Here is a 22,272-nt window from a genome sequence, read left to right on the forward strand (position 1 = left end):
GGAACCAATAAGGAACTAAAATTTCCTTATCAAAAAAATCATCTATCATGACAATATTTTATTATGGTTTAAACATGTAAAATGTAGTAACATTTTAGCTATAAATGATAAATATGACACATCACTTATTTCACTTGGGATAACACTGCTGAAAACTAGACACATTAGAAAAACTGTATGGAGAAAATTACATGAACAGTCTAAAGTTTGCTATGAAAACAACGTATTTTATTAAAGTAATTAAAAGTCAAAAAACAACAACAAAAAGGAAATTCCACAACCTTTGTTTGCAACTATATAATCTTTATGTAGAAAAACTATAAAGTGACAGTCTGGAAAGCAACTCCACAATAAACTGAATCCTTACATCAAGAGTAACTAAATTATGGAATCAGTTCACCCAAAAGAAATTGTCTTGCTATAGAATATTTCAGCTAAGCTGATTTCAACTGTATTATTCTCATTTCTGAAAATTTGTCTTTCCTGATATTTCAAATCACCGAAGATATAATGTACAAGACCCTGTTGAAGTCAAAGAATAAAACACAAAAATACTCCAAGCACAATTACATATAAAAATGAATGAGGGCATTTATCTACAGATCTACAAAACTATACAAATAACCCATTATACATATAATCCGTGTACACTGACGCTCCATGAGGTGGTACTGAAAAAACACTGAGGCATTGAATTTTCAACACTGGAACATGGCTCACTCTGGACAGCAGCGCATTCCCACCTTTTCGTCCAGCATCACAACACATCCCCTGGGATCTGTATTTGTGTATCATCTAAGTCCGGGGAAGTTGATAACAAAATAAAGAAAAATGCCAAAAGGAAAATGAGTTAAATACTCCCTAAAATCTACTCTAAAACATGCATGTGAAATATGAAGAAACCAAGCACTTCATGAGTTTTTACAGTCACATGTTCCTTTAAACTTATACTAGTGTCTTCATTAGTACCTGCACTGAATTTTCTGTAGCTTTTCCATTAATATATAATAGAAGAGGAAAACAACAAAGCAAAAAGAAGCTCTTATTTTCTTACAAAAGTGGTACTATTTATTTTTAAAAACAGCTTTTTCTGCTAAAGAAATCACACTGTTGTGGTCATCAGAACAGGTTAAGTCACTTTGACAATACTTATTTTACCTCATTTTTAATAATCATATACTATTATCATGGCCATGTAATTTTTCAGAACTTATACCACAATGGAGGCAAATATGTGCAGAATATTTCTAATAAACTATATTGGCTCACGATTAGAATTTCTTTAAAATATTTTCAAGTGCTCAAGAATATTAAAGTTTGTGGGAAAAAATGCAAAAGTCATAAGCAAGTATTTCCTCCCTCTAAGATTCTTTAATTGAGATAAAAGTCTCAGGAATGGTCTGCAATAAAGAAAAACTAGGTCAGTGTATAGTAATTTCTGCAAACTTTAGCAGAAATGCCAAGAACACTCTGAGCCAAATAAAAGTGATGTTTTGGGTCAGGGCTTTTGGTTTTAGTTCTTTAGTCTCTAACTTCTCAACATGTTGCAGTCCAGAAGTATCCATAAGCTTATTAACAGTAATAAGGAAATACAAAGTCAAAGAAAAGATTCACAAACATGATTTACTTTCTCTCACCTGCTAAAGAATGAGAGATTAAGTGGTATTAACCTGGTAAGGAATCCCTGTGCATGTTAGAGAGTGAAGGGTTTAAGCCACGTCCTTTATAAAAAGAGTAGCCAACAGGATTTCCTCCTACATGTACCTGTGGTAGAGGATAACCATCTATCACAGAGCTGAAACAGGGTGTTTCCTATAAACTGGATGGCCACACCTATAAACATTTTAGTCACCCTGTAGAAGTCTTGCTATCTAATTAAGTGTTCTTTAGACAGGAAACAGGAATAACATACTATTATAAAAATATGGTACAGAATATCTCCTCCCTTACAATTCACCAATTTCTGACCGTTAAGAATCCATGGAGAATTAAACACACTTACTCTGGATATTTTCTCTTTAAGTTGGAAATAACCTATCTAACAATACCATTTGCAATTCCAGGGGAAAAAAAATCCAATACAATCTAATACGAACATTAGCAAACTTCACAGAATACATATTCTACCAAGCCTACACAATCCCCACCCATTACCCAAAAGGAAGCCAGTCTCACCCACTCTAAGATAGATAAACGATGCTCGTTATATCTGGATGCAGATTAAAAGAACTGCTAAGTCCCACTGCAGTAGAAAAAATACTAAATATAAGCACCTGAAACTGACCTAACAATTTCTACACACTCCTGCTTCTCCAGGATATTTTTTTAAAGAGAGAAAAAGAAGCACTCCTTGCAACTTGACTGGCAAAATCATTTCCTGACTAATTTCTAAGCCTATACTAGATACCAATGAATGACAGAGTGCCCGCAATCACCAGCAACTCAACACTGTTATTTCTGCAAAAAAGGTAATTATATAAAATTCCACTCTCCCAGGCAATGAACAGGGGAGAAAAACATGCTCTTTAAAAATGGCTATATTTGTAGGTTTTTAAAAACCAGCACCAAATGTTCATGTTTAATTATTCTGAGCAACATTTAGTAATTAACACCCTAACAATACGGACAAACAAAAGAGTGAATGATAAAGGAATAACTTTCAAGCAATATTGCATGTTGATAAGAACCACTAAGTAAAATAATCTGATTGGCTTCTTTCTACAGCTATTGTAGATCTGCCCAGTTTGGCAATAACATGCCTCACTGCTCAGCTGATATGCCTACTCCTCGAATCATGAGTACAGCTTTTTTATTTTGTGACTAGGCAAGACTAAGTAAAACAACTTGAAAAGATATTTTTAAAAAACAAGCTAACTCAAAACAATCCATTATTAGAACAGTTTTCTACTCTATTAAGAGGGGGAAAAAAACATCAAACCATTGTATAAAGTGCCTAAGTGAAAAACTGAAAGCAAGATTCACAAATAGTAGTAGTGTCAGTTCAAGTCTACATAACCCTTTATTACATTATAGCAATATTATATTCAACATTACACAAGTTTTCTTATTTCTTCCTCATACTGCAATTTATTACCACTGTATTACAGATTCCAACTCTGCAAATGGTTTAAATCAACCTTTTGCACCTTTAATTTACAAACCATTGGATGTTAAGTTTCCTGAAAATTATTTTACTTTTAAATTTTACTTAAAGCTAAACCTAAAACTAAATTCTTTAAAAACAAACCCCAAAAAACCAACAAAGGTGCTTTAAACTGAACCTTGTAGAAATATTCTGATAACAGTGTTTGAAAGACAGCCTACAGAGGGCTGTAAAAGGGTAACCTTCAAAAAAAAATTCTACGGCCAACTATTATTAGAAAACTTCTTTTAAGTAAACGTTTCTAATGACAGAAGATGAAATCGAAAGATGGAAATTTAATTTTTCCCTGAAAATAAGTAGTTGCTCAGGACACAGGTTAAGTGTATTGAAACCATATTGCTTCTTGGGAAAAAGAAAAAAATATTTTAACCAGGCATTGCATTAACAAAAGACTACACCACATTTGCCTAGTCTTTTGATCTCTGGGTATCAGTATTACTTAAGGGAACCTTACCAAAGAAACTGGTTGGCAAACCTACCAAATATGAGTCTCAGGTCCCTAAATTTTGACAGTCATCTTAGTAAATATAAAACTTTAGCTACCTGAACAATGGAGCTTGTAAAGTGCATTAGGTATAAGAAACACAGCAGAAGAGCTAAACTCACTTAAGTAGGACTTTAAGGGACTTGATGTCATCGATAGGGCAAAAAAACAACGTTATAGTTTTCTGTTCAGATTTTATTTGAAATCTAATTCAAATTGTCAAAGCTACAAAAGGGGGGAAGACATCTGTATTATTTTTTGCTAAGTCACAACATCCTAAAACAAAATATTACTACTGCCAGCAGATCCATTATACACATTTTTGATGAAATTCATTAGCACAATAAAAATTTCACCTTGAGAAACAGCCACAATGAAAGTATTTATACAATATAAAACAACGACAGGTCTACAGATGCAGTTACTTATGAGTTTACACATGCATTCACAAACAAAGAAAAACCCCAGGAATGCTCTTTCATTAGATTTTTTTGTTTTTTTGTTTTTTTTAAAAAAACAGACCATTCAGGCACAAAACAAAATCGCATTTCCAATAAGTGACAGCATCTTAAAAATTTATGTCAGTGTTTGTTTTTCTTTGACTTTTTATGAGACCTGTGTGGAGATCGGGACTGGGATCTGGATTTCTTCCCTGATTTTTTAGGGGATCTAGACCGTGATCGCCTAGACCTTTTAGGTGTCCTTGAACCAGATGGAGATCTGAGGAAACAAACAAAAACAATTTAACCAAAGTACTCATGTGATCAAAACAGACTATCCTTAAATTATCTAAAGTGATCTTTAAGAGAGCACAATGAAAGTCATTGAAATAAAAAAGGCTGTAAACTTTCCAAGTTTATACTTTGCCTACCGTGTGCATGCACACACACACACAGATTTTGTACTTCCTATGCACCGCATCAGTGATCATTGGTGGTATGCATGCTTAGAAAGACAGACTCCTGAGCCTTACCACTGCTCTACTGAATCAAAATCTCAAGAGGTAGGGACTGGGAATTTGCATTTTAACAAGCTCCCCAGATTATATAAGCCAAAGTTCAAAATGGCATCCAAGATCATTCACAAACTTTTAAATGCAGCAGCTTTGCAGCCTATCTTCTTGAAGGGAAAAGAACCAACTACTGCAATATCATTTGAGGGAATCATTTAAGACAGCATAACTCTGTAAGTGCTATTCATGAAAATTACCAAAACAAATAATTATATATACATATATATAATTTTCATGAACATGTATATAAATATATGCACAAGCACCATTTAGAAAAAGAAACTTATCTGTTGTATAAAGATTTTACTAAAAATGGTTACAATAAAAACGTTTTAGGATAAAAAGCAGTTTTAGCTCTCAGAAAAATTCTTCTATAAAACACTAGATAAATAAAACATTTCTGAACCACCTTTCTGGAACTAGGAGGAGAAAAGTATGTAACACACTAAATTAAACACTGAAGAAATGGTATCTATGTCCATAAGCCTCTACCCAAGAACTTGCTAATAAGATTACTGTTGGGTGGGGAGGGAGAATGTATTTTTCTTTCAGCCTTGACAAAAATCAAAGAATATTCTATAGAAGCTAAAGAACAGAAAGGAAAGGAAAGCAGCTATCCCTACTCCACAGGAAACTGATGTTTAAAATTCTTGGCTGGTCTTTACTTGTTGGAAGCTTTCTTGTGCTTTAGTCATGACAAGGCTGGGGTGGGGAGATGGGAAGGAAGATTCTAAAATGAAAGTATATCTGTTTGGTTTTCTAAAATCCTTTAAAAAATGGCTGCCAACCAAATTATTTTCAAAAGCTGGTGGAATGACAAGGAAACTGGCATTTCAAGTATTACAAAAAAATGACTTGCGTTTACCTTTTGGCCTTTTTGCTAACATCTCTAGGAGAATCTTTGTGAGATGACCTGGACCGTGAGCTCTCTTTATGAGATCTTTCTGAACGCTCTGATCGCTCCGATTTTGGTGATGGGGATTTCACTCGTCTACCACTGCTACTGCGAGATGGGCTAGGGGACGTACTGTGTCGCCTTTTCCTATGGAACAAAGCCCCCAAAACATTCCATAAGTGAGCAAAGGATCAGGTATTCATTTTCCTTCTACTAAATTAGCTTTTAATTCCTACCAGCTTACACTATCTTTATTTTCACTAACCTTATTAATGTTATTTTCCAACAACATTCAAAGCCTTTTATACTAAGAACAAATAAGTCTTAAAGATAGGTTGATCTAGACAAAAACTGAATTCAACTAAATTAGATTTTCTCCTGCTCTAAGAAAGATTGTTGGAACAATGGACCAAATTTCATCAAGGTCTCTGATTAGACAATAGTGTTTTTTAAAATGTTAATTTCCTGCTCTTGAAACTTTTTTGTTGTTGTTTGATCTTGAAACTTTTATAGTAGTTAAGTATAAAAACGGGGCATCATGTAGGCACACTACTCTTAAATGATTGGGGATGAGGGGGGAAAGGAAGAGGAAGAAGAAAATAAAGCAAAAGGAGAAATATTTTAACATTGGGGGAATGTGGGTGAAGGATATCTGGGAATTCTTTATACTATTCTTGCAACTTTTCTATAAATCTGAAATTATATCAAGATAATAATAAAAAAACAAAAAAGTGACAGATTTACTACTTAACCAATTAGTATAACTGTTACTTGTAACTATATGTAGAGTGACTGAGCCAAATTTTTTTTCTTGGCATTTGCTTGGTTTTTATAAGGAAAACCTCAATTCTGTTAACTGAAGTAATTTTCTCTACTAATCAGAGATTTAGGAACTGTGAAAGTAAGAAATAAAAACTAAAAGAGAAATGATTTTGATTAGAATAAAGACTTAAAGTGAGGACCAAGTCCCTATGGCCTATGTACACAAACTCCCTTTACAAACAGGACCAGGAGACTCAAGTTTACAGATATCAGCCTCAGCACAGAAGAAAAGCTTATATTGGAGGCAACAGGTAAGATCTAGCAGGCTGTTTAGTTATTTAAGCCTTAGGTTTGATACCTAATACAGTAACTGAATTCTTGCACTGAACTAAGGCTAAGGTACCATACGAACCATGTAAAGGGATGATGTCCCAGATAACTAAGCCAAGTGCCAACTGACTGCCCCATTTCTCAGCTAATTCTGCCTCCTGCAGGCAGAAGCCAAACATGTTTACCACACACACAAAAATACTTTTCCAGTTTGTTGGCACCAGTGATGAAAATATTACAAAATGAAACATGATTCCAAATCCGGAAACCAGTATAGGCATTAAATGAGAAATGTTATACCTTTCTTTCCTTGTTGGAGTACACTCATCTTTTTCCTTCTTGTCTTTGGATCGAGATTCCAATTTTTCTTTATCCTTCTTATCTCTTTCTCGTTCTCTTTCTAATTCTTTCTCTTTCTCCTGTGTTTTTTTTTTTTAAAAGAGAAAGTATTTAGCCATTAAAAACACCAACCTGGTTAATCTCATTTATGAAACAATATTGCCTCTTCTAGTTAACTATTTTTTAAATTACTATTGAAGGTATAGCTATTTTTTTTAAATACCTACTCTTCCAGAAAACCAGTCATTTCTTCTACTCTTCTACTTATACTGAATAATAATAGTGATGCCAGTGACAGCAGCTAAACATTTTCTGAGTGCCTACCACAGGCCAAGCAATTAATAAACAATTTTCCATATACCATTTCATGTAATTCTTCAAAACATGCCTAGGAATAGCATTATCCTCATTCTAGAGATGAAAAATGAGACTCAGAAAGGCTACGTACCATGCCTGTGGTCATACGGGATGGTGAAGTCAGGATTTGAGCCAAAGCTCTAGAGCCAGGGCTCTCTTAGCCACTACCTATAGAGTGCTGTCCCTCCACTTTAAAAAAAATTGGAAAAAGCTAACAGTACAATGACCTTTCCAACTCAGACTGCAATAAAATTGTCAATAGTGATTCTAATGGTACAGCAAGTTGATTTAATCAAAGGAAAGCCCTTACAAAGTAATATGTTGAAAAGGAGAAAGAGCTATTCACAATAATCGGCCATCAGATAATACTATTAGTGAGAAATAAGTACCAATCATATTGGAAATTTTAAATCCTAATTTATAAAAGTACAAACTGACTACATGACTATATAATTATATAAACCAAAAAATAACTTATTTGCTTATCCCCAACTGCTACAACTGCCACTTCTCACTTGAAATTATGATTTCTATTGATAATTAAAGGAGTGGCTATAGACAATGAACCCACAAAGCCAACTCAGCTCTCCACTAACAGGAATTAAATTTCTCTATGATTTGTATGCATCAAGAAAGCTAACTGATATCTGATAAAAAGCCTACACGAGATGCTGGCACATGTTTTCCATAAGGGCCAGGTGGTGAATATTTTCTTTGTGGGCCACAACCGGTCTACTCTACCACTTTAGTCCAAAACCCACAGTAGATAATACGCAGATAATAAGTGAAGGGGTATGGCTGTGTTTTAATAAGTTTATTTACAAAAATGAGGTGATGGCCCTAGTCTGCTGACCCCTAGTATACACCTTCAAAAAATACATTCTTCCCTCCAATTACAACCATGGAATGCAAGGAGACTAAAATGGTAATACATGTATTACTACATTAGACCCAGTGGGCATCTCAAGGTGTAGTCTTCCGTGCAGATCAAACATCTACCACCATCTCCAAAGGGACTCATGGGGTTCAGATACATAACATCTTTTTTTAAAAAAAAAACAACTCATTTATCTTTTTTCCAAATACTACACACTGAGCACAAATTTAAAAAGTGATGCTGAGGAGACTGACTTCCTCTGGTGATCTGTAGGATACATTTTCCTGATCGATACTGTCATAGGAATCAGACTACAGTTAAAACACTCAAGATGTTTTCAACACTTTAATTCAATAATAAAGAGTAACGCAGCTATTATCTAATTCACAATCCTGCAAAACTGGGACTTATCAACCCAGTCCCGCAGAGTAAAAGCAGGTTTCAGTGGCGCGCCTGGGAGCGCACAGCAGACAGCGGCGCCGGGAGCCCACAGTGCTGCACAGCGACAAGCTGCTTTACCATCCTGTTGTGCTCCCGTCACCATCAATAGGTTTGCATGATTTTAAGCTCCCTTCTAGGTGTTTCTATTTCTCTCTATAATCTTTTATTTGTAATGACAGTCAAGATAGAGGTAAAAATTAATAGCACTCCCAATAAAATTCCTAGGTTCTTTCAACAATTATCATGTAGGCCTCCTTGTTCTAAAATTCTCTGTATATCCCTACACACTTTTTTATGTATGAGAATATGAGGTCCCTCAAAAGCTTAGAACTCACAGATGAGATGTTCTGCCACTTGCTGTCCCTCCTTGGACACAATGGAAAAGGAGTCCTAAATGAATTCCCAAACCCTAACTGCATCTCTGACTCTGTGCTACTTCTCAGGGTTGTTGGTGTCTCACTGTCACAAATGTGAATCTTTCTATAGGATCTTCCAGTTCTGAAAGCATGTTCTTAGCAGGATTTCATGCTCCACAGGTAGTATCAGGAATAAAACAGTGTGCTGTTGCCCTAAGACTGCTTTCCACGCTGAAATAACTGTAAAACGTCAAGTTTCAAATGTCCCTAGTTAGCTACCAATATTCAGCATTTAGACAAAGGATATAATTTGAAATATTCTTTTCCTTAAATATCCCAATATATCAATATTGTAGGCAGTCAAACAAATAACTCTGGAAAATGCATATTACTGCATATACTTATTCCTTACTCGTTGAAGAAGTTTATCTCTGTAGTGTTCTACTTGTTCCTGAAAGCTCTGGCCTGGTTTTTTAGGTCTTTTTCCAGATTCTAATTCATCTTGAAACTTCATAACTTTGAGCTGTGAAATAACACATATTTAAAATAAATCTTTTTATCACTATAGCTTCTCAAGCAGTGCTTTTGCTCCTTTAAAAAACACTCTCTTCTTTGAAACAAGTGTATAAAAACGAAAAGCATAAGTATAGCAACATAAAACATAAAAACATACAGTAACTGATTAAGGACTCAGTCAAAATATAACATCAATGTGTAACTCTCTAATCGGAAGGCCACTTGTCAGACAAGCCCAACTATGCAGAATTCAAGTAATCAGACTCTGGCCCACGTGCTCTCTGCAGAGCCACACGAGATGACTTGACAAAAATGACTGTTCTAATTTGTGGTAAATCAGTTTAAGAGTTAAGCATCCCAGAGTCAAACAACAGACCTGAATGTTACTTTGGTGAAAGAAAGGCATTCCTAGAGCACCTTTTGAAGATTATTATAAAATCCCTAGCTACAGTTCCTGCTGATGTGGCCTAACCCAGGCATAAGCACAAGTCCAGGGCACCCAGAAAACAGGTCACAAAGGGTCCCAACTCAAAAGAGAGTAGCCCATGGACTGGCTTGTTAGCCATCTATCCCCTGGCTGCCCTGGGACAGTGCCGAGTATATCACCGTTCCCCTCAACTATTCACTCTTTCCTCAGGGATGAGGGCAGAAAAGGGATCTTTCTACTTCAACAACAAAGAAGACCCCTTCACCTGGCTCCCCACCTAGTGTTCCACTCCTCCAACGCTTATGATAGAAACGGAGACAACAGCAGAATGAGAAAAGAAAACGCCAGCCTAGGCACTGCTCTAAGCAGAATCTGAAAGATTAAGAACTTGCTTCCAGTAAACACTGTAATTTATGGCTGCATGTTTTCTAAGTGCTTTGCAGAGAATGTCAATATTTTATAACACAAATCCTTTGGTTTTTATTAATTCCATGGTAAAAAAAGATTCAGCTATAGACGTCTTTATTACGACACATGTGGGGAAGAAAAGAGCTTTTAGAAAGAAAAACTACACTATAAATATACATTATACATACTATATATACTATAGTATATAATAAAACTAATTAGAACTTAATTCTTTATTTAAGGGTTCTCCAATAAAAAGGTATTCACTGAATTCTCAATTCAGAAACTGACATTTGAATTTAGGGGCAGAGAAGAGAGCGTGCATGAATAAAGCTCATGAGCCCTGAGTTCTAGTTCAAATTTGCCACCAGTTGCGGACCTTTACTCCAGGCGACTAAATCTCAGAGTAAATAAGGAAGAAGAATAGATAATTCTATAACAAAGCCAAGATCTACATTTTAAAATCAGGATTTGGCTCACGTTCAAATCCCAAAAGGGTAAGTAAATTGCGATAGGGTAGCCACTATGAGAGCAGGATGAACAATCACTGAGTATCTAACAAAGAGGCCAGATTCTCAAAGAACATATAAAGTAGGGAAATGTATATATATATACACATATATATGTATATATATATAATGTATATGTAGGGAAATGTGTATATATATATATATATGTATATAATGTATATATATGTATATATATAAGGTGTGCTGGTATGTGCACCTCTGTGTATGCATGTATAGCACATATCAGTATATACATATACAGTGTAGAACCATCCAAATTAACAAAAAAGTTGTATCATACGGTTTTCTTTCAAGTCAGTAAGAAAACAGAACATTTAGAAACAGTCTGTTTTGGCATTTATAAGAGGGTAATTCAATTATCAAGAAAATACATTTTTTATTGAACTCAATCTTTGTTTCTACTCCAACAGATCCATCAGGTCAGTAAGGCAGAGTTCAGTAAGACTGGGAGAGTGCAGCTTGAAAAAGGTCCACGGGTGAGCACATTCACTGATAACACAACATCTTATTCCCCTACAATTTTATAAAGAATGTATATGAATATACCTCAGGAAAAATGAATCAACTTACTAACTCTGAAAATCCCTCCTCTCTACTTAAAATTGACATCATACTGATTCTGTGTAAGGTTGAAACAAAACGTTTTCTCTATTAACTTTCTGGCTTGGTGATATCGAGAAAGAGGTGGGCAAGAACTTGTACCAGCCCAACAGTGAGTAAGTGGAGAAGTGGAAATTAAGATGGTAGGTATTATAAGTTAGTAAGAGGAACAGCACTGACAACCAGTAGGCATATAAAATACTGTTAAATGAATGGACAAAGTATTAAAATTCACTCTCATGTACACTTTTGAGATTCTGGACTGACTGCTACACAATTGCTAATATTTACTGGGAATGTTCCACCACCTTGGGGCAAGAAATAAGGAAGTCTCCCATTACAGAACCCTCCCCTCACTGACGTGTCTGAATACCTTTGGTAATTTTAAAAAGGCATTATAATAGAAAAGGGAATGGAGAGAGAGAAGTCTTGAGAGTTTGGATTCCCACTTAAGTTATTCCCCTTCTTATTGTTAAGCCCCAATCAACGTCTACTCTCTCCCCATCACTCGTGCAGACACTGAAAATGAGCCTACTATAGTACCATGTATACATAACTTGAACATGTCAGAAAATATCTCACTTTTTTTGTTACATACTACTTATGCTCAAAATGTGATGGATTTCATAATGTGAGATATAATCTATTCATTACATCAATATCTGCAGAGGGTCTCCTATGTGCCAGGCACTGGAGATATGATGTTGAACATATTCTGTTGAACAGACATGGTCCCTTAGCCTTGCAGAAATCACAGCCTAGTGGGGAACACACTAAACAAGCAAGCAAGAAAAAAATAAAAATACACATACCACAACACATGTAAAATCGTAACAGAAAGACAGAAGAGATGCTTGAACTAAGAGACCTGAAGGAAGACAGCTGGTATGAAGGTTTCCAGACAGAGAGGGAACAGTATGGACCAAGGTATGATGCTAAGAGGAAGCACAGTTTGGTGGGAAAAGTGAAAGAAGGCCAATGTTGTGTGGTTTAAACTTCAATGCAATACTAACCTCAATTTCACGGAGTTTAGCTCGTTTTTCCTCACTCATTTCAGAGTACTTAGAGAACTTGGACTCAGTCATTTCTTCTTTGATTGGATTAGAGTACAAATGATGTTCTTCAGATTTGGAACTTTGAGTATCTTCTTCATCTTCACTTTCTTCTTCTTGACTTTGGAAATAAATAAGCAGAATACATTGTATGTCACGACAGCAAGGAAAAAAATTACATTTTACAGTACAGCTTTTTGATTTTTTCACTGCCTTAGAGCTTAAATAATGTTAACAAAACATAAGAGGACAATTCATCACTAAAACATTTTTTACTAAATATCTGATCAAATAACAATTTTATAAAACTCTTATGTTTCCTCCATAGAAAAAATCTGAGCTTCAACATAATCACACTTCTAAAAATTCTGCTTATGTTAATGTTATTTCTGTGCTTTTCATTCTGCCACAAACTTTCCTTTCAACAGTTAAATGAAATGAATAATCAATCAGTGATTTCTGCATACTTCATAGTTCAGAGTGATTTCATGATGGTCAATGTTTAAAAAGCCAAATGTTTACCCTTCCTTCAGCAGAGCCTGTAAGCTAGAAAATACATAAGTTTGAGTCACAGAGTTTCTATGCAGCAAGTAAAAGACCTTATCTAATTAACACATAACCCTAAGAATAAAACAGTGTATTAATTTTAAATTTTAGCACACATTAGTATTCATGTCATAGTTGATTATGAAAGTTGTATTGGTTCTATGTCAGATAAAAAGAAAATGATAAACTAAGTGACTACCATAGCTAAGGATACAACGAAGAAAAATTCTCCTGTCCTTCCAGAAGCAATCGAGTGGAAACAGACAGGGAAGCAACTATGACAAGCTGCGCATCATTGCCAGGATAGGATTAACAAATGTTCTTCAATGTTCTTGAAGCACAAAGAATGATGGGACTTTAAAAAAAAAAAAAAGTCGTATGCTCTGGGACTGGGCCTTGTGAGTGTAAATGTTGGATCTGGGCAAAACAAGTCTTCCATGTACAAACTCAAAATGTTTATGTATATACAAACAAAATTCCTCATAAACAATATTGTGATATGAACATTACTGGCACAGCCTAGAATATATGCCATTTTCCCTTAATATTTGAACCTGATAAGCCTTTATATATTGGTATTTGGGTACTACACTCTACCATGAATAAGAGGAGTTCTTTTAGTATATATTTAAAACTATTCATAATAATATAAAAACAATTATAACCAAATTCTTTCCAAATAAAATTTTAATTATTTTAGAGTCACACACTGAATGAGAAAAATTTAAGCAAGGTAGATAAAAATAAAGAGAGGACTATGCTACTAGCTTTTTTATTTCTCATCTAAAGGTCCTTTCTAGAATACCAATAAAATACTTTTCACACTTTATACTCTCAGAGCCCCACAAATTATTAGTAGCACATATAGGCACAACTCAATGCAATACTTAGGTGACGAAAAAAAGAGGGAAAAAGTCAAAACCAACGATTAAAAAACATATTCTTTTCAGAAATAAACTTTTACTTAATATTTCTCATTAATTTGTCAGAAACTTCCTAAATGCAGTTCTTAGCTAATTTTTTAAAAGATGAGAATTTCCTGTTTTATGATGCAAAATAGTTTTACAAGGGTCTCAGATGCTTTTAGTGGTTAAAGTGTGTGTGTGTGTGTGTGTAAATACAGATTATTTACTGAAGGATTATTCTGGAAAGAGTTAATCAATAAAGATGCAACATAGTTAATGAAACTGTGTTATCTATGCAATGGAGATTACTTAAAAAATTCCAGCCTGTTATTTACAATTTTTTCAAAAACATTTTTTTGCAATTTGAAATATTCCTTGATAAACTTCCTTGTACACTTAACTGAATGTTTGCAGAATACACAGCAGATAAACATATGGACTGACATGGAATAACAAAACCCATGATACTTGAGTGAAAAACGTGGGTCACAGAATAATATGTACAATATTACATAATTTATGCTTTAAATAGATATGCATGTTTTTGTACACACAGAGAAAGAATATAGGTGGCTAGGCACTAAACACTAATCATATTATTTAAGACTTTTAAAATGAACTACACAATTTGAGAATTTAAAATACATACATACTTTACAGCTGCTATTTAAACTTTGTAAGGCCTGAGTGATCTGTTCTAACTGGCTTTGACTTTAGCTCTTAGTTACCAGCTCTAGGTTCAGATCTCACCACGGCCTCATCTTGCTCTTCTTTTAAAGAACTGGAAATTCAAGACTCTAAACCCATACAGAATTCACTACCAACAAATTAAATTACTATTGGAACTTTTCTCCAAAGCATTAGTAGTGCTATATATATATTTTTAATCACCTTTCTGCCACAAAGACAATAATTACTAGTGTCAAAAAGCAGCTCCAGGGCTTCCCTGGTGGCGCAGTGGTTGGGAATCCGCCTGCCAATGCAGGGGACACGGGTTTGAGCCCTGGTCCGGGAAGATCCCACATGCCGCGGAGCAACTAAGCCCGTGCGCCACAACTACCGAGCCTGTGCTCTAGAGCCCGCGAGCCACAGCTACTGAAGCCCACGTGCCTAGAGCCCGTGCTCCACAAGAGAAGCCACTGCAATGAGAAGCCCGCTCACCGCAACTAGAGAAAGCCTGCGCGTAGCAACGAAGATCCAACTCAGCACCACCACCCCCAAAAAAAGCAGCTCCTTGGTAAAAAGGCATTTTGGATTCAGCCACTAGAGAGCAGCAGTGAGGCGCAAGAAAATTTCAAGGACCAGAAAGCAGTAGCATGTGAAAAAGTATTTTTCCCTGCTTTGTACTTTCAAAAAGTTATTTTCATGTTATCATGACTTACTTGGAGCTCCTAGGAAACATCAAAAATATAAATTATACTTTCAGTGATCCATGCTTCACTGTATGAATGTACAATTACCATCAACACAAAGATGCTTTCACATTTCAAACATTAACATAAATATCAAATTCAATGCAAAAAAATTAGCACCTTTAGAAACAAAACAGCTTGAACAATATTTGAGTTCTGCAATGGCTTTTCTACCCTTCTTTCCCTTAAATTAAATAATTATTTTATGAATACACATACTCATTTTAAAAAGCAGTGATTCTACAATGGTGAGAGATGTTACTAATGATGGGACTGCAGACATAAAATGAAAACAAACTGGACTGTTCCCAATTCCTGTACTCCTAAACAGCCTCAGAGAGGTACTTCCATCAGCGAACCACATCTATATTTTGTAAACATGTTGTCATAATCATTGCTGACTTGTTCTGATCACACTGTTCCTGGAAAGACATCACCATTGCCAAGTTTTCTTCATCATATCAAACGGTGTTTCCACAAATGCTGATCAATCGTATTGCCTTAAATCTAAATGCTAACACCCATTTATTGAATCCATACAAATGCTCAAATTGTGCTGGGACACAAAGGGACTTTTCCTTTTGTGCACTCTTCCATACGAAAACAATAAAAGAAGATTTAAAAAAAAAAACAAAAACCCAGAAACCTCTGCTTTGATGCCATCTCTTTCCCTACTAAAAAAAATTAACTTTCTTTGCAATGATTTTTAAAGGTGTCAAGTGGTATCTTAAAAAAAAAAAAAACTACCAGCATAAACTTGCAGGAGAATTTGGGAGCAGGAATTCCTATAATCACATTCAGTGTTAAACTCAAAATCAACCGGGGGTAATTACCAAAGAGCAAAATTGAAAACTATAATTTCTCCATACGATAAAGGTAAAATGGTTTTTTTCTTTTAGTTATTCTTAGTTCTTCTGAGGTGTTAATATTTAAATAACGTAACGGTCATAATGGTCATAATGCATTATTTTTCTTAGCAATGCACAATCCCTCCCAAAAAGGAGCATAACCTTCCCATTCACATTTTCAAAAACACTTTTTGTGGAGCCAAAACAATACTTGATGACAAAGACTTAAAATAAATGCAGTTGACCATTTAGTAACTACAAAGTAAGAATGTATAACCTAGCATAGGAAAACAAACTCAAAAGCAAAGTGAAACCAGATGCGTCAAAACCAGAAAGCAAAAGCTCTTTATTCACTGGAAAAACAATGAAGAACTAAAAATGATCCTCTTAAAACAAGTTTTTTTAAGAGTTAAGTTTTCCTCGTCACTATTATTTCAAGCATACCTCTTAATGAAAAAGGGAGTGCATATGCAATAAGAAACTGAGTATATTCGAAACTTAGATTCTTACTTTTGATTTTCTTCTTCTTCTGATTCTTCATGCTGGTCAAATAACTCCCATTTAGAAGTTGTTACAGCTGAATGGAAGGAAAAAAAGGATGTAATTCCATAAGGTAAATCAGCATTTTTGCAGCAGCACAGTAGAAGCCCAGCTTTAGAACTGAAAGTTTATATTACAGAAGTTATCTACATTTATCTTTTCTTTGAATAGCCATTTCTATGTACTAAATGTATTTCTTTCCTCACACCTACACTATAATTTTATTCAAATTCATGAGGTGACAAATAATGTTGTCATCCTTATTTCTATGCTAGATGGTAAGATTTATTTCATTAGAACCTACAAATACTAAATTAACAATTATAGATTATAAGCTCTAGGGTACATGTCCAAGCAAGTATGAAAGGTAGGTCTAAACTGCATCTAAGAAGTCAAGCATTATAAGAGAGACAAAGCTTTGGTTTTTCTGAAACTGACCTCTAATTTCCAAATAGGTACAGCTTTCCATCTACATTTTCTACTGAAATGGCTTAACCTAAAAGGTTTTTAGTGATTTCTCTGATTACTCTTGAAGCATCCAAACTGAAGGATCTAAGATAATTTAAACAGCAACCACAATGAAAACTTAGCCACTAGACATAAAATATGACCACACTGGGTCTTAAGGTTGAAACATGTTATAAAATACAAAAGGAAAATGTACACGTACACACACACAACAATGATTTGGTAAAATTTTAAGTACTCAATTTTTTAAAGCTTCGTATTTATTGTATTTTTGCTTACCCTGTGCTTCCAATTCAGATTCATCTACAGCCTCCCATTTTGACGGGGCAACCTTAAATATAGGCTCATTCTTCTTTGCGTCTTCAGTCGCATCCACTGTTGAAGAAAGATGAGCCATTAACTCCGACTACTAGAGGATGACTTAAAGAGCTCATGAATATTCACTTATTATTAAAAAGTAAAATTAAATAAGGTCACACGTGGACTAATAATGCTAGTGTCAAGAACAAGGATTATGACTAATCCAACTCTCTGCACCTCAGGTCCAATTTTTAAATATAAGTATAAATATAATTTATATACATATATATGCATATATATGTGTGTGTGTGTATATATATATATATATAGATAGATATATATACACACACACACACATATACCCAGAACATAGAGGTGGGTCACTGCAAGCAAATGGAGAAGCTGAGAAAGTAAAAGAAACTTTAGTACCTTTATCTAATTATTGTTCAAACTGCAGAATTCATATATTATTCAATATTTTAACATATAATCCAAATGTACTAAAGATTATGTATACTTATTTCCAAAAATGATTCCAAGCAACTAGGAAAACTTAATCTATAAGTTAGGAAAACTAATAATAAAAATAGAACTGATAAAACCAAGCACCTGGGATTATGCATACAATTGAACACAAGATTTTGCCTATAGTTTCCTAACAATTAAGACAGGAAAAACCTGCTAACATTTTAAGAGGCTGACTGTCCCAACAAATAAACGTGACCAGAAAGGAAACCTTTTTCTTGGCACAAATGTATTACTGGGTAGTTCAATTCTGAAAAGTCAGAACTAAAAGACAGAAAAAAGTTAATGACTGACAACCTTACTGAGAAATTATAACCTTTTTCCATATCAGCATGTGTGGAAATTAAAGAGGCTTGGAATCAAACTTATTAGCTAGATTTACTGAGTTTGAAGTTTGAACTTACAAGGCACTCCATCAAGATCATCATCAAGGCTCTTAATAGGGACTCCATCAAGGTCATCAATGGGAGTAGCATCAATAGGAATTCCATCCACATCTTCTAGAGGTGCACCATCAAGCTCTTCCTCAATGGGGGCACCATCAAGGTCATCTGGTACATCCTATAAAAACACATACTACTGTAACATTTTCTTTTGCTTGCTAAAGTCATATTGCTAAAAGATTAACTTGCAATCCAGTATAAACCAACTAACATGCCCAGGTACAATGTGAGGATATAATAAGAATATATTTTTATCATCCAGCTGACAAAGACGCATTCATCTGTGCAATATTTATCAAATAGTTACCAAGTACTTAATTATGCCAGGTACCATGTGAGGCACTGAGGATACAATGATGAGCAAAAACGAGCCTTGGTCCCCTAGTCCCTCCCGTCGTAGAGCTTAGTACAATTCGGGGGTAGGGGGGGACGGGGGGCAGAGAAGGAGCCAGGCAATCAGATAATCACAACAATATACGATGACTGCTATAACAAAGAGGTGCACTGTATTATTAGAATGTGTAATAAGTAGGTTCCACCTAAAGAGGTCTGAGAAGGCTCAATGAATTTATGCTCAAACTGAGATCTGAAGTGTCTCAGATACAGAAGAGATGTTCCAGAAAGAGGAAAGAACATGTACAAAGGTCTATGGTAGGAGGAAACATACTTAAGAAACTGAAACAAGGACCATGTGGTTGGAGCAGTGAAAGTGAAAGTATGATAGCTGGATTAGGATGGTAGAAATGAAGATGATGGATTTAAGAACTATTGAGGAGGTTAAAAAAAAAAAAAAAAACCAGAATGGTGATGAATACAATCTGCTACCACTGTGGTGCATCTTTTCAGGTACATGTTTACTTACACAGCTATCTTTAGTTTAACAAAATGAAATCATGCTATATACATTGCTCTATTACTTGCTTTTTTTCTACTAATATACTATAAATCCTTTCATGTCATCAAATTTAAAAAGTCACCAATTTTCACATAAGGACACAAAACAGAGAATTCCTATTACATATAATTTCAAGTCCTGGGCTCCAGCAATGCCAGCAACAATTTCAAGTCCTGGGCTCCAGCAATGCCAGCAACAAAAATCCACTGTTCAGTGGTAAACAGTAGGCATTTTCCACAAAGAAATGTTACTCACATCTGTAACATATCATACCCCCACAGCATTCCAGAAATAAATTTTAAGATAATCGGACAAATACACTGAATACCTACCTCTGTCTCCTTTTCTTCAATAATATTTACAAGTCCTAAGAAAATATTTTGTAGTTTGATCAAAAATGGTTCTGGATAAATTGCCCAATCTTCCCATGCTCTAAAGCAGGTCATTACCCGTTGCTAACAGGAAAAAGACAATGAATTATTATTTAGGGCAGTAACTATCCAACGTCATCTCATGATAATGACCATCACAATTTGCTAAATTTTCCTTTAAAACGATATTCTTTTTAAAGTTTAAGGGAAATAACTATTCATCATTACAATATTTTTTTTAAATGAATATTACCTCCCCATTAAAAGAGGAAAGAAACTAAGAATAAATGTAATATAAAAAAGAAACAGTAACTGTTTGCTCTCAGTCACCTAAGATCAAGGTCCCATACCACTGGTGGTACACATGAGGCCACATTCTGGGAAACACTAGCTTAGAAACTTATGAAAGCTGGATATCAAGTTAGCCCACATTTTGATCTGAATTCCTTTATGGTCCGATGAAGTACTTCCTGATTCTGGCTAACACTTCTCTCTGTCCCCTCCTTAAACTTTTCTATAATCTCTGTCTTATGGTCAAAATTTAAGGTCAAAAAAAATTTTAATGGAGTTGTTTGTCTGAATCCCGTAAATGGGGGGTCATTGGGCATCTTCCCAAGCTAAAAATTTCCTTAATGTGTATTCTTCCCATGAAAGTGTATCTATTTTTTCAACTATAAGTAAGGTATTCTGTTTGGCTTTTCTTAACACTGGTCTACAGCTTGAGCGTTAATAAAAAATTAATAACTGAATATACTTTCAACATGAATAACTATATTCCTAATCCAGCCAAATAATATATACCACTATAAAACAAGTGATCTTCTCAGTGTTTTCTGTGAAAAGACCAGTATTTAAAATGTTTAAATAAAATCCTTAAAACTAAAACAGACACCCAACAAAACAGTAGACATATTTTTAAATTTCAGACTTTTTTTGATACTGAAGGTAAAATGGCAGTAAATTTTAAAACAGTAATTTCTGAAACATCTAAGTTATGTCTTACACTTACTTAACATACTTTTTTAGCCCTCCAATGTGCTTCCGGTGCCCACTTCCCATTTAAAACACTAGGGCAAAAACACCCAAACAATAAACGTACCTTAAAGTTTTCAGACTGTAAATGGCCTTGAATTGTACGATAGGTAGCATTGAGGTCTGAAAATATCTGACACAACTTTGTTTCAAAACTGAAATTCAAATAATATGTTTTTTACAACAGAACGTGTTTAAAAATCCTTATCTACTTCAACATGCTAGGCCAATGAAAACCACTCTGGACTTTTAATTTTATAAATAAATTAATCAAGTAAATCTTTAAAAATAAGAATTAGGTGTTTAAAATCTAAAACTATAACTTTAACTCCTATTATTCTGAATTTTTCTTCTGCAAAATCGCACGAAGAGCCTTAAGAACTAGTTCCCTTAATTAACAAGGAACTCTTACATCTAGGATACCTTGAGCCATCTAGTCCAACCACTTTGTTTTATAAAACAGGAAATAGAAAAGGTAAGTGACCTGTCCAAGGCAAAAGAAGGAATAGCAGAGCTAAGATTAGGGCCCAAACCTCCAAATTTCCCTTCAGAGCCAGTTCCTAAAGAAAAGCTTCCCTAATTCATAAAGTAAACACCAAAAAGGAACTGTGGGGAACTGAGGAGGAGTTATATATTAATATACAGCAACAAAATTTCCTATTGCCTAGGAAAACATTAACAATGAACCACAACCAATACAATGATGATCAGAGAACACTGATTCTGTAAATAGTTAATGCTCCTTTGTTTTCTTCCTTTGTTGGCCACTATTTCTAGTGTTTCAGCTTATTTATTACACAAGTGGCTAAATACACAATAGGAATAAAGTGATTTTTTAACTCTTCCTATTTGTTCTTTTATCAAGCTAATCAAGAAACTGATAGAAAAACTTTCAAAAGATTATAATAATTTAGCTTAAAGTGGTTTACTTCAATGAATACAATCCGATTTTTAGAATATTCAACAAACTATGAAGAAATTCAAATTATTTCTTATTATTGAGGGTATTAATTAACAAAACTATCCTCTTTTCTGAGCTCCTTACCCTTAAATATTTTAGTTCAGGCATATCAACTTACATCACTATACTTACAATTTTCTATAATAGGAAGCATTGGCAACTTTGGCTGAAGAGTTGTACAAAACATCAGAAACCAAATATAATCTGGCAATCTAGAATACCAAAAGACAGCATAAAATGGATTAAAAATAAAAAACCAACAGCAAAAAACGTATCTAAAAAAATTTCCGTATTGAAATTTTTTGAATCAACAGCATAAGGCCAATGTTTAGCCATAATTTAATAATCCTAACTAATGAGAAGAGTTTTAAGAAATTCAGTATCACCACAACCATGACTTTGGCAGGGACAAAAGTTGTAACTCATTTACATTTCAATCTGTTGATAATCTGTGTGTTAATAACTAACATAAGTTTC

The 22,272-nt window shown here is 34.5% G+C and overlaps 1 protein-coding gene across 4 annotated transcripts in view; it reads right to left on the bottom strand.

Annotated features, from left to right (window-relative positions):
* Positions 1-302: 302 nt before the first annotated feature.
* Positions 303-22,272, bottom strand: part of U2SURP (U2 snRNP associated SURP domain containing) — a 55,234-nt gene continuing 33,264 nt past the window's right edge. For 2 of the 4 annotated variants that reach the window (XM_059920160.1, XM_059920159.1), the window contains exons 18-28: positions 21,928-22,007; positions 20,902-20,989; positions 19,764-19,886; positions 18,498-18,654; positions 17,548-17,643; positions 16,771-16,837; positions 12,511-12,670; positions 9,429-9,539; positions 6,947-7,065; positions 5,525-5,701; positions 304-4,367 (exon numbers count right to left, since the gene is read on the bottom strand). In XM_059920160.1, the coding sequence (XP_059776143.1) occupies positions 4,229-4,367; positions 5,525-5,701; positions 6,947-7,065; positions 9,429-9,539; positions 12,511-12,670; positions 16,771-16,837; positions 17,548-17,643; positions 18,498-18,654; positions 19,764-19,886; positions 20,902-20,989; positions 21,928-22,007 (1,317 nt within the window). In that variant the 3' untranslated portion in view covers positions 304-4,228. Of the gene's footprint in view, positions 4,368-5,524; positions 5,702-6,946; positions 7,066-9,428; positions 9,540-12,510; positions 12,671-16,770; positions 16,838-17,547; positions 17,644-18,497; positions 18,655-19,763; positions 19,887-20,901; positions 20,990-21,927; positions 22,008-22,272 lie in introns of all 4 variants that reach the window. The other 2 variants (XM_059920162.1, XM_059920161.1) reach the window with 2 other exon arrangements.

This window comes from Balaenoptera ricei, chromosome 4, assembly GCF_028023285.1.
Source record: "Balaenoptera ricei isolate mBalRic1 chromosome 4, mBalRic1.hap2, whole genome shotgun sequence".
In the NCBI taxonomy this organism is placed as follows: domain Eukaryota; kingdom Metazoa; phylum Chordata; class Mammalia; order Artiodactyla; family Balaenopteridae; genus Balaenoptera; species Balaenoptera ricei.